This window comes from Polypterus senegalus, chromosome 3 (genome assembly GCF_016835505.1).
Source record: "Polypterus senegalus isolate Bchr_013 chromosome 3, ASM1683550v1, whole genome shotgun sequence".
NCBI classification, from domain to species: Eukaryota; Metazoa; Chordata; class Cladistia; order Polypteriformes; family Polypteridae; genus Polypterus; species Polypterus senegalus.
This window is the reverse complement of record NC_053156.1, coordinates 265,059,960-265,073,629: the sequence shown is the minus strand read 5'-3', so window position 1 is coordinate 265,073,629 and position 13,670 is coordinate 265,059,960. Positions and strand designations below refer to the sequence as shown.

Below are 13,670 nucleotides of genomic sequence, written 5' to 3'. Positions count from 1 at the left end.
GGAGAAACTCCAAGAGGGACCCCCTCGTCCAGTCTTTTTTTTTGGTGTATCCTCTTTTTTGGTTACTGAAATATAACAACCCTAAACCTCTTTTGTCCCTTCTCTTTTATCATAAGTCTAACCTGAAAGCACCTACGGATGAGAGAATGAAACTGTTCTGGTTTACTAACAACAGCAATGTAATAAACACCCCTATAGTACAAAATACAATTTGTTTAAAACAGAATATGATCTGGCTACTTGAACACCTGTCTGGTGGTCACAGTTTATAGTGTTGACCTCAGTCAAAAAGCAGTGGCTAGTTAAAATCAATTGTACTGTACATGAATACTTGTTACCGCAATTACTAAATAAATTGTAATAAGGAAAGACTGATTGAATTATGAAACCATTTAACTGGTTTGAAATTTATAGTCAGAGAAACTGTAAATCTATTAAAAGCTAATAAATTAGCCAACAAATTATGAGATGCTTTATAATAATCCCTGGTTTAACAACCAAATTGTGGGTATAACTCATTTCATACATGTGACCCTGGCCACTATAAAGAACAGGGGAGAGGAAAAGGTCATAAACTAATTTGTCTTCATTTCTATTATGGAAGAGAAGAGAGTGAGTGGTGGCATCACTTCAGTTTGGCCAATCAGCTCTGACCCTTCCAGTTCCACAGAATATAAAGCAGGATCCGTCCAATAGGAGGTAGCCATCCTTAAACAACAATAAATGAGTCCTCATTTCTTGTGTTATACCTCATGCTGCCAAGATAGGCTCCAGCCTCCTGTATCCCTAAAAATAAACGAAGCCAGCATGGAGATTGATGAAAAGTCTCTGGTATGAATTCATCATTGTACTCATCTATACACTCTCCAAAACAATTTTTGTATCTTTTATGTATGTAATTAATTTACATCACTTTATAGAGGTTTGTTTTCAATTTGACACTAGAGAGACTTTTTCTGTTGACCAGTCTCAAAAAAAAGACAAATTTAAACTTAACTGTGATTTAATGGTGTTTAACAATAAAATGTAAAAACTCCCAAGCAGTTGAGACTTTTTATAGGCACTTTATAAACAATGCAGTGGAACTGAAGACTGCTTGTGTTCAAAGAGCTCTGAAGCTTCAGGTTGAAAATTATAGGTGATGGTCTGCAGTATGGGAATTTGTAAATTCAGGAGATCATCTTCACATTTTACTATCTAATCAATAACATTTTAGAATAAACATTTAAATTGGGGAAGAGGATTTTCTCCCCCCTTTTTTTCCTACTCTTGAAGTTTTACTCTGTCTGTTGGACTAGCTGTCTTTCTTATGGGTGGAGGTTGATTTGAACTTTGTTTTGTCAAGTTTGACTTGCTTGTATGGAATGTTAATTGCTTCTAATAAATTCTATACAATGTTTAAAAAAAAGTCCTCTTTTTGCCCAGGCAAATTTTATAAAATTGGCGGTGGTCCGTGTAGAAACAGTCTACACATTTTACATTTTTGATTCTTCCTTATTCATAGAAGTATGGTTTAAAAACACCATAAAACTAAGCACTGAGGGTCCTCGGGTTACAACACAGTTCCGTTCCTACAACAGTGATGTAACCCGAATTTTGGTATAAGTCGGAACACACCCTAGCCTAAGTCACTTACCTATCTTAACACATTTGCAAAATCATATTCGAGAACATTAAAACACAACTAAGCCACAGGAAAAGGGCATAAATATACTGTACTGTACACTGTACAGTAGTAACAGAAAAAATGAGTGTAAAAAAAATCTGTACCTGTATTCCTTCTCATGTCCCAATTTTTTTAAGTTTTTATGGGAAGTTGAGCGTTGTAAACTCAAAATGTTGTATGTCGAGACGTTGTAACCCGAGGACCCCCTGTATAGGAAAAAAGAAACTATTGCAATATCGAAAGAATGTGCAGTCCATTTGCTTGATTTTGCTGTGTACTTTCCAAACTTTTGATAAGCTCGTTCATTCAACTGTCCGAGTTGTTTCTTTTAACTTTTGCGTTCCACTTTGGCATTTATTGTTAGTACTAACCCAGCTAGGACACTTTTCAGAATTTGCAGCAAACACAAATTTATGTTGAGAGCTCAAGCATTTAATGGTATGGTGGTGCCTGGTGCCTATAATGCCAGTAATGTGAGCTGCAGGATATTACATACAGCATGACACTTCATGTTGAAGTACTTGCTTAAAATCAGGCCGTCCCTGTTCTTAAAAGCACATTTTGTAAGTATTTGTTCTTATTTGACTTCAATGTAATTATCTTATCAAATATGAGCTACAGTGAGTGTGGGATATAAAACAAGAGCTTTGTGGGCAGCCCTCTGAGCTAAAGTACATTTAGGACTATAAACCAGTTATAAAGTGGGAAAAACGTTGCCTTCCTTTTATGCAGCTGTACTCCCCAAACACCATTTATTATGATAGAAGCATACAAACTCATAAATGTAAATAACAGATGTATGCACTCATGAGCCCAGTCTCTTAAGTATGGATACAGATTACAGCCCCCTAGTTACATAGCTGATATAATGAACAGCAAGTGACAAATTGAATAAAGTGAATTTTGTGTTAGTGCTCTGCTCTTAATGATCATCTCAGCAATCCCTTCTTTTAACATATAATGCCAAAATGAAAATTGCATTTGACAGCAGATTGTTTATGTTCTTATTTAGTTGGAACATTAGTAATGTTACAGTCATGGACCATTAGGTAAAAACACTAGTGCTGATGACATTTCGACCACCCATACAAAGACCCAACCCTGGTTGGGGTGCCACAGGAACAATTTGGAGTCAGTTAACCTAAAACATGTGCCTTTGGCATGTAAGCAAACTGGAGTACCTAGAAGAATGCAGAATACGCTTGGGGAGATTGTGAACACTTCCCAAATATCAGAAATTAGCTTGCATAAAAAAAATCATTTGGGCTGTTGAGCCTTATTTCTTTTTAGACACATGGAAAACCAAACAGCACATCAAGCCCCGACTCCAAGCTTCACCAGGGAAAAGCTGCAAGTGCCCTACAAAGCTAGAGGGGCACCTAATATCTATCTATCTATCTATCTAACTTGCTCCAAGAAGCAAGCACAGAAAAAGAGGAGGATAAAGAATATAAGAGGTAAGCTGTAAGCAAAAGTAACTTCAGGAAAATTCAGCAAGGAATGTCATGAAGATGATGTCAGAAATAACAGAAAAACAAAACTCACCTGCTTCAAATCTGCCCTTTTGAAACTATGATTACTGCACATTGTCACACACAACACAAGCACGCCGAGCAAATCTAAGAACCTGCATGTGCACACTCACAAAGCCCACCCACAATCCTCTTAGCAGGCGCTGTCCCAGAAATCATTATGGTGACGCAACTAAAGAAGGTAGCAGTCTAAATAAAACAAATAAAGCACCTAGCAAATGCTGCCAGCAGTAAAACCTCACAACAAACACTTTAAGTCATCTGTTTATTGAAGCAACATTAGTCATTCTAGCTTCTGTAGCTTTCTTTATACATTTACATGTTTTCTAAACCTTTTCTCACTGTTTATTCATGCCTGTCCAAATGATGTGCTTAATACCAAGAAATATGTCCGTTAAGGGCTGTACAGTGGCACAGTGCTTACACTTTCTGCTCCATAGAAATATAAGCCATGTAGAAAACAAGGTGAAGATCCGAAGTGGGATGACATAACTGAACTTTAACCACAGCATTCCAGTTTAAATAAATAAGTGGAAGCCTTACGAGCCTTAGATGGCTCTCATTTAATTAGCTATTAAACAACTGAAAGTGGGAGGTGAGGAAAAAAGTGAAATGCTGCTTGTGTTGTCCATTCATTCTATACATAGTTTCTTATTTTTGGGCCGTTCTACATCCATCCATCCATTATTCAACCGCTATATCCATTCTACATTATATTACATAAGAAACCATCCCCTTTTTGAACTGACTTAATTCAGGGTTGTGTGGGCCAGCACCCGATCAAGGCCTTGTTCCTGCTTTCACATGGCACTCCCACTGTATGCACAAACCTGTGCCAGCCCCATTTAAATGCTCTAGTAACTACATACTGTACATCCATGGAGGAAAAACCTGGAGAAGCGCCACACCTTAGAATTTAGGTCCACACTGTTATGATTAGCCACTGTACACTACAGAAGGAACAACATCACAAGTTTCCAAAACTTAATCAAAGTGGTTTAAATATTTAACTTATTGAATTATCTATTAAGCACACAGTGCCTGAGCAAATTATCAACCAATTTACCAAAATAAAGCTTTTCTTTGAGGAAACTACTTCTAACATAATAATAAAGTCTAATTTCTAAAACCCCAAATTAAGAAAAGAAAAAGACTTAAATTTAAGCACTTTAAAGATCAAATGGCATTGAACCTAAACAACTTTCTTTTGATAATTTTCCAGATTACACATTAAGGGAAAACTCCCAAAGCAAACACACCTAAATTATTTTCAGAAATTTGAATCCTAATCAAAAAGGTTAAGTCTTGGGAGGAAGAACCAGCAAAAAAATCAAATAGCAGCTTTTATGAGACCATGTAAGACTTAACTTTAACTTACATTTTTGAACCAACTCCGGGCCAGAGAGACAAAAACAAAAATCAGTATGGAATGGTTTCCTACAGTACTCCCATGAAAATTTCCCTTTAGTGATTTGGCAGGAAATCACTCTACAGAAGATTTTACAGTATATTAATATGAATTGTACTGTACAATAAAATACAACCAAGTACATTAACTTATATTTATATTTGGAGACAAATGTAGAGTAAAATGAACAAGAAATTGAAGTGAACTTAATTTGAAAGCATATGTTTGACCCCAGCATCAAATTTCCATTTACATGGAAGTAAACAGGATAAAACCCAATGGTCGGACTTTCACCCTATCAAGGGGCCCTACCCACCTGCATGCCACATTCAAAGCAAGTTGAAAATTGATATAAATCAATTAAGTAAAAGATGTTTACTGATAAATAATTATACAGTATTTCAAGAAGTTGATAAATTTGACTGATAAAAACAAACAAATGGGAAATGAGACCAAACACTGCAAATAAAACAAAACAAAAATCATGGGAGGACCCACAGCATAATCCTGACGTGCACAGGTAGTGACCAAGCCCAAACCTAAACCTTGTCTTCTGGATCTGTGAGACAGCAACACTAACCACTGTGTCATCTTTAACAGAACAAGAGGATTTATTAAACTGGGACTTTACTAACTGGAGCTGTAAAATCAGCAGCTTTGCTCATTCCTCAGGATTAGGACTGAAAGACACCGGCCTGACTACTGCAGAATTTCATTTTGAAGGGTAAAATACAAAGCGAAACAAAAAAAAAAAAAAAAAGACTGATAGTAGTCTAAATATATTTGCATTCAGAGGTCTTGAAGCAGAAAATGTGCATGGCTGTCAAAGACCATAATATCAATAGTAGGACAGGGCAGCCAGAAGGTTTTTCAGCTTTATTAGCCTTCATTCAGGCAGTGTTCATTTTGAAATTCTCATCACTCTATGTATCAGGCAATGTAGCCATATTTAAAAACCCATTAAACACTGCTCTGTGAAATGTCAGAGCTGTGTTTGTAAATGGACGAAATGGATGTTTTACTTTAGTAGAAGACAAAAAGTCTTTAGCTATTTAAGTGAAAAAACAGATGATAGAATATGTTAGTTTTTTATTGATAGCTACAGTAAGTAAACAATGAATTCTAATCTTCTTCTTTATCATCTATTCCCACTTTTATGTGGGGTTGATGTGCCTGATCAAACCTCCTTACTGCTTGGTCCTGCACCTCCTCCCCACTCAAATTTCTTTCAAATCTTCTTTCATTTTATTTATCCACCTCTGCTTTGGCCTTCCCTGCTTTCTCTTCCCCTGTACTTCCATCACTCTTTTGCCCACATACTCATCGTCTCTCCTCTTCACATGCCCATACCACTTCAACCTATTATTTCTGTACTTTCTTAGATCTCTCTCCCACTTTTGTTGAACCTCTGAGTTTCTCATTTCTTACACTGTTCTTCTTTGTAATTCCACACATCCATCTCAACATTCTCATTTATACCACTTCCAACTTCTTCTCCTGCACTCCCTTTACTGCCCATTTCTCAGCTCCATGCATCATCTCTGGTCTTACCACTGTCTTAAAACCTTCATTTTAATTCTTCGATCACACAGTTCTCCTGATACCTTCTTTCAATCGTTCTACACTGCAATCTGTGGCTCACCACTACATCCAGCTCTCCGTTTTTATGCTACTGCTGATCCTAGACATTTATATGTTACCAACTTTTTTCAATAGCTCTCCCTACAGGCTAACTATTTATCCTAATCATCATTAAACCTCAAATATTCTTTCTTCTTCCTATTTGTCTTCCAAAGCCCTTCTCCATTCTTCAAACTTCCTATCCGTTTTCTCCTTATTGTGCCACCCAAAACAATGTATTAAAAAAAAAAAAACACCAGGTAGATTGACCTTTTATCTCACAAGTCAACACATCTGTAACTAGATCAATGAGGTAAGAGCTAAAAGAAGGTCTCAGGCTAATCTCCAATAATACTCCAACACTGCCTACAGCCTTGTGTCCTCATTCCCTCATGCATATTCTGGACAATCTTCACATGCTTAAGTATTCTTTTCCCCTTCATGCACCTGCAGACATCCTGATGCATCACCTTATCATAAGCCAACTCCAAATCAATAAACACCATTTCTTTAGTCTTCCCTATGATATGCCTCAATGCAAAGACTTCCTCAGTTGTTCCTCTGCCTGGCATTAAACTAAACTGTTCCTCCCTTATGGTGGTATCATCCCTAAGCCTTCTGTCTATAACCCTTTGCCAGATTTTCATCATGTGTGAATCAGCTTTATCCCTCTATGGTTTCCACAATCTTGACTATTTACCTTCTCCTTATAAATTAGTTATCAAACTGTCTCCCCACTGTCTCCCTACATTTCATAAATGTAAAATAGATATTTATACATAAATGTCTTAATAAAACAGCAACATCAGTTTCAAAATGATTTATTTTAATGTCCGCTTGTGTAGCATCCTAGTCAGTGGACAGACTCAGAGGACAAATACTGTAGCTAAACTCAAACTAATTGCCAATCCAGTAAGTCATAAAAGGCCTTGCTACATACAGGATACAGATTGTTCAATTTATGAATCTGCTTTGAACTACAGGTAGGTAGGCAAAGAGAGTCTGCCAAGTGATGAAAAGCTAAACATACTAATGTGTTTTTGTATTTATGCTATATTTATGAATTTATCTTTGTTTAGTTAATATTCATCATTATTAATAACAGATATTGTGAAAAGAATCCAAAGAATGTTTTAAAATATTTGTCCCCATTTTTTCAATGTTTCTCTATCTCTCAAAATAGATAGTTGAAATATAATATTCTTTTTGTTCTTAACATCAGCCATATCATACATATTACATACCAGGGATTTTCCTGCCTTGCATCCAAGCCTGTTTGGGTAGGCTCCAGGTTCCTGCAATCCTGCTCTGGATAAACAGGTTTAAATAATGTATATATTGTTCCTAATATGTCCTGCTGTCTCTGTCATTTTATGCCTGTCCAGAACCTTATTACCTGCACTTTCTCTGATCAATATGGGTTTACTGTTCTTATGGTGGGCTATTCAAGTTTCACTGCCCCCAACCTTGACACTACATGGTTGTTTTTCTTTGTTTCCTTCAATACAGCTAGGTGGGGTCTGCACACTGATTCAAGAGCCTTATTCTTCCTAAGCCCCCATGATTTTCATGATCACACCTGTCAGAACACAGTAGATTCTGTTTTCTGATTTTTGGTCTTTTCAGGCCTGCAGGTGCAAAATTCTGTATATAAATTGTTTGTTCCTGAGATGGAATCAGAGATCAATATGGTTGGCAGAAAACAACAAAGCTCAGTAGCTGAGATTTTTGAATGCAATATTGAAGGCATTCATTATATGCACTTTGTTGCTGGAGCAGGATATGTTATGATTTGTAGACATTTAGAGTAAAAAACCCTTGCACCTTAAAATTCACCTAAATTTCATTACAAATTGGCCCATTCTGGGCAATAAAAGGAAAAGAAAAAAGTGAGCGCAGATTTGTTCAGCACAAATGACATAGAAAATATTTTTAAAATTATAAAATTGTGTAAAATTGTTCATATTCAGTAACTGGTTTTGATTATGCTTGTTTTTATCAGACAAAAACAAAACCAAATAGTAAACTGTGTTGTGTAGTGTAGTAAGCTTCCACTAACATTAAACTCATATCCAGACTCGTTAAGTGCACAGTTCTGTCTCATTGTGACACAAAAACTAAACTCCATAGTAGCTCTTTAACAGTACCATAATTACTAAAACTAAAACTAAAACCAATATATATATAAATAAAATAGAAATGTCTTTGTAAAATAAAAACTAAACTAAAACTAAAAATACATGAAGAAGAAAAACTAAAACTAAACTGAATTTCCAAGTAAGGTCAGAAAAAATATAGAAATAAAAACTAATATAAAAAGACAAAATTATAATAACCTTGGATGCAAGTACGTTACATTACCGTATATACTCGTGTATAAGTTGGGTCTTGAAACCCAAAAAATCATTCATAAAATCAGACCCCGACTTGTACACTGGTTCAAAAATATGGTGTTTTTTTTATTTTTTTACATCTTCTTGCTTCTCAGACACAGCAAATTTTGTTGCAGCAGCACAGTTACCAATTTTTTTCACCACATCAACGACATTAAATTTAAAACCAGCTTCATATTTTTTTCTGATCAAATGCTCCATCGTAGATAAGGGATGCTCATACAATAAAGATGTATGAGGGTGTGAAATAAAAAAAACTCTAAACAGTACAAACGTGACTTTGGAATAGTTTGGGAGTTTGGGTATTATCGTGTGCTCATGTAGGAAAAATACATAGAAAAAAAAGACAGTGTGCTCCATGGTTACTATCGCAGGTGTGTGTTAGCATATCATAATCTCTTGGACGAATAGCGTGAGTTTTCCGCATTCGACTTATACGACCGACATTATAAAATACTAGAAAATTTATGGTAAAATCAAGCCCCGACTTATCCGCCTCAGAGCTTAAACACGAGTATATACAGTAGTTGATAGATTGCCCTATGTAATGAAATTCAGAACCTTTAAAATTAGGTGTGTTGAAGCGGTAATATTTGTTGCATGAGTATGGTTAAAATAAAACTAATTCCAAATCTCTGGAGTGAAAGTGGACCACATGGTGATGCAATAGTGCTTCTACCTCATACTGTAGCTTCTTATATCATGGTTCTGAATACCAGTCCAGCCACTATCTATTTGATATTTGCAGGTTTTCTTCCTGTTGTGTGGGTTTTCATTTTAATACTTCAGTTTTATTCACTCTTACCAAAAATCAGCAAACTGGCTCAGTGTAATAGACAGGATGAGTGGTAGCTCCCTATCACCCTGAATTGGAAGGAATTCAGAGAATGGCTGAATTCAATGCAGTATAAACTGGTCTTAAGTGTTCTTGTTTGGTAAATACCTAGTAGTACTCATATTATACATATACAGGTATACACATGCACACATAGGGGGCAGCTTAAGGTTTCTGGTGATAGTAATTTTCCATCACTCCAGGGGTTGGCTCTGTGTACTAACTCCTTTTCTCTACCTCCCTCTGAAGACCATAAGCCTGACGACTTGAACGCCACTGATGTCACTTCCCATTTCTGTCCACCTGGACCCACCTCTTTTTGCTGCAAGTGGCTAAAACCGGAAGATCCATTATCTTCGACAGCTGACATTTAGGAATCTGTCTGAAAAAATGCTGACAACGCTATTTTGTTAAAAGTATTTATTTTTTCATCCAATTATATAGGGTTTGCCTTCGGGTGCCCCAAACCTTTATCTTGTTTCTGCCTTCTTTCTTACAATTGTCACACACATGCACTTATGAGAAAGTTTACTGGCTCGGAAATAAATGTTTATCAGCCGAGCCTAGGGGTGGTGCTGTGCAGTAGTACTCTCTCCTCTTTTCTGTCATCTTACTTAAATTAATCAGTTCCATTTTGAATTCCCTGACTGTAGAGTCATTTTTTTATTTTTGCATCTTTTCAAGTATATGGGGCACAAAAACTCCAAACCTTTATGCTTGTTCCTGATTGTTAATATACAATATATGCAGTATATATATATATATATATATATATATATATATATATATATATATATATATATATATATATATATATATATATGTACAGTATGTATGAGCCAAAAGAAGTACTACATTTCAAACATTTATTCTACAAAAACACTACAAGATAAAATACATTTCATTACGACACAAGAAAGGGTATACAAAATAGATTTTTTTCACTGTGTTTACAAAATGATGTCTTCAAGGTGGTGGGCATCATTAGCAATGCACTCTTTGAGACGATTTCTGAATGCACACATGACTTGTTTGGCCATTTCAAGGGGAATAGATGCAATTTCTTGGCAAATAGTGTCCTAAAGGGCTTCAAGGTTTTGAGGTGGGCAATTACTCAGCTGAGATATTACCTCTTGGGGTGTGAATTCACTCTTGTGATGGACCATGCCCCATTACAGTGGATGACCTTGTACAAGGAGTCCAATCCATGCGTCACAAGGTGGTTTTTGGATCTGCAGACATATAATTATTCGGTCATTTATTGCTCTGGTGTACTGCAAGCCAATGCCGATGTCCTTTCTTTCCCGAGGAGTCTGGGCTTAGGGAGGGGGCCATGTCACACACGTGCGAGTAGGGGGACATTGTATGGACCAAGCAAAGGTAATTCCCCACCAGGCCAGGGGGTGGTGGGGTGCACTGAACCTTCTCCTGTTATCTCTACTGACCAGCCGCAAGAAAGAAGAAGGTCTCTTCCAGTTCCGGCGCCCAGAAGAATGTCACTTCCAGGGCACAGGCTGACGTCAGAAGGACATCACTTCCAGTTCCTCTACATCACTTCCGGTCTGATCCCTTAAAGCCGCCATCTTTTCCAACCCTCATCAGTTCTGTTTTGGGCTCAGTATTGTCAACAGCTGTGTGCTATTACATAAAACCATTTGCAGCCAGGAATATTATACGGGTGGCTGCCCCAAACCTTTTTATATGTGTCGAATGTGTTCCTTTTTACAGTGGAGTAGTCGGCGGGATGATGACCTCCTGGAGAGATTGGAAGTCAAACCTAAACCTAGGCTCGACACACGCTACCAATCCACAACCAAAAAAATATCAGATGGGTACCACTCCCGAGTTGCCAAGTGGGCGTCAGTCGGGGCATGTCGAGTCTTTTCCTTTTAACAATATATATATATATAGAATATACGGTAAAAAACGTTCAAGTTCACATTCCTTAGGTTAAAAAAATTTCAGTATTATTTTGTGACACAAATTTTTCTGATCTGAAAATAATAAGAAGACTTCACTTAGACTTGCTGTATAATAAGATGGTGACCTCTGGATTTTGCTTGGTGAGCCTGTACTAAATATGAGAAGAGTAAGTAATCAAGGATAGGGGCTGAGTAGATGCGTGACTGAAGGGGATGGGTGGAGGCTGTTTGCTCAGCACAGGGCAGCTGTTTCTATTCTATATATTAGTTCATATGTGTGTGTTGGTGAGAAGAGTTTCCTCCTTAGGGTCCCCACCTCAGACTGTTATATTAATAAAAAAGCAGCCAGTTGGCAACATTAAAGTTTATTCACAAATCCAATCCTTGGAGAGATTTTTGGAAAACATATTCTCGTTTCCCTCATAAAAAATGACCTTTATACACTCTAAAAGACCAGCACACCTGTTGCTCAGTAGACTTAGGAATGTTTCCAGCTAGTGGTTTCAATTTTCACTTTGCTGGATTTTTTTTATATCATTACACAAAAATTAGTTTTATTGTCATGCTGGAAACCAATGCTACTTCTGTGAAATTGTATTTTTTACATATGCTGTCCTTGTTTATCAGGGACAACACAGAAAACTGACACAAAATTGTGGTAGAACAAAACTACTTGTCAGCAATAGACTAATTTTTTTCATTTAAGTTGTATATCAAATTCATTCTTTAAAAAATCACCCCAGCAGAACAGCTGAATTAGTGTAAAGTAGACTATTCTAGCCCTTATTCAAATTATTTATTTTTTACATTTTGTGGACTAATTCTTTAATAACAGTTAATAGTACATGACCACACACTCTTCGGAATTATTAAGCTTTAAAACTTACCTTTCATAATTGTGCTGTCCTTTCCACTACACGGTGGGATGAATTTTGCTTCAGTCCTCTCTTTCTCAGGTTCTTTTTTAGAGTCTGTTTTACAGCAGAGGGGAAAAATAAAATGCTGTTAGGGGGAGGCGCACCAGCAACAATTAGGCTTCCGGCTCCCACTGGTGTGATCTGTGAAGTGTACACTTCAAAGCTTTGCTTTGATTTGAAGAATTTCTTGAAGATTTTTATTTAAAAGGCAAACCAGGCAGAGCTTGTCTTGGTACAGCACATCTGTCTCCTTCCCAGTCAAAGCAGCAAAGACATCCACACCAGAGTTTAAAGTCAGTTTTGCCACTAACTCAGCTTGATCTGTAGCCTATGTAAACTTCCTCTTTAAAAACTCACAGAAGGACTGAACTGGGCTACAAGTAACAAGTCTGTTTTACAGTGCCGATCAGACCAGACCAATTCGCGCTTCAAGAGAAAAGAAAAAGCAAAGAAAGAAAAAAAAAGTCTTTTTTGGAGACAATCCACTTCTAGCTAGGATAAACATGAACGTACGCGCAGCAGCAGAATACCAGCCGCTTCACGGTGGCTAATTGCTAACAAATGTTTTGTTCAGAGAATAAGGTCTTATTAACTTCTATGTCAGTGGTGTTCTTATTTTAACCTTTAAATGTTGTTTGACTCACTGTGACCTCACATACTGACAGAAGGGGTGCAAGCCAGTCTTTTCAAATCTGTCTGCTATTCCATTCCAGCCACTCCTTAAATAGTAGATTACAGTATGATGGTCACAAAATCACTTGAGCCGGAATAATGTGCTGAATACACCATAAATAATGAGGATAGACAGTGACACAGATGCATTTTTTAATTAAATAATACAAACATTTAAAATATTGTTAAAATAGAGAGAGTGGAGGGAAATGCCACAAGAGCCCAGAATCAAAACTTGGGCTATTAGAGTTGGGAGGCACCACCTATACTCAGTTTTCACAAAAATAGTTCTGCCAAGAAATATTTCAATTTGTTCAGCCAGCTTTTTGTATTCATTAAAAAGGGTACTAGTGTTATATTAAAGGTCAAAGTACTGAAAGTATAAAAAATGAAAAATAGTTGTGGCAAGCAATTTAATGAGTTGATGGTCTCGCATCGGTATTTATGGCATCGTGCGCTGACTTCAAACTATTCACTTGTGATCTGTACCCTCCTTTATTCTTCAGGGTCACAAAAGGACCTGATGTTTTACCAATAGGAGCGGTACAGTAACCATTCCACGACTGGAGACAGCATGAAGAAGTCAAAAAGTTAGCCAGCCAATACATCTTTATTCCAACAGAAGAACCTCATACAAACGCAAAAACAATAAGTTATGTTAACATCCATCCATCCATTATCATTTAGTTTAGTTAAGCACATGGT

At 36.8% G+C, this 13,670-nt stretch overlaps 1 protein-coding gene across 2 annotated transcripts in view; it reads right to left on the bottom strand.

Annotated features, from left to right (window-relative positions):
- Positions 1-12,872, bottom strand: part of scara3 (scavenger receptor class A, member 3) — a 100,721-nt gene extending 87,849 nt beyond the window's left edge. For both annotated transcript variants that reach the window (XM_039749080.1, XM_039749081.1), the window contains exon 1: positions 12,264-12,872. In XM_039749080.1, coding sequence (XP_039605014.1) covers positions 12,264-12,270 — 7 coding nt within the window. In that variant the 5' untranslated portion in view covers positions 12,271-12,872. The remainder of the gene's footprint in view (positions 1-12,263) is intronic.
- Positions 12,873-13,670: the final 798 nt, after the last annotated feature.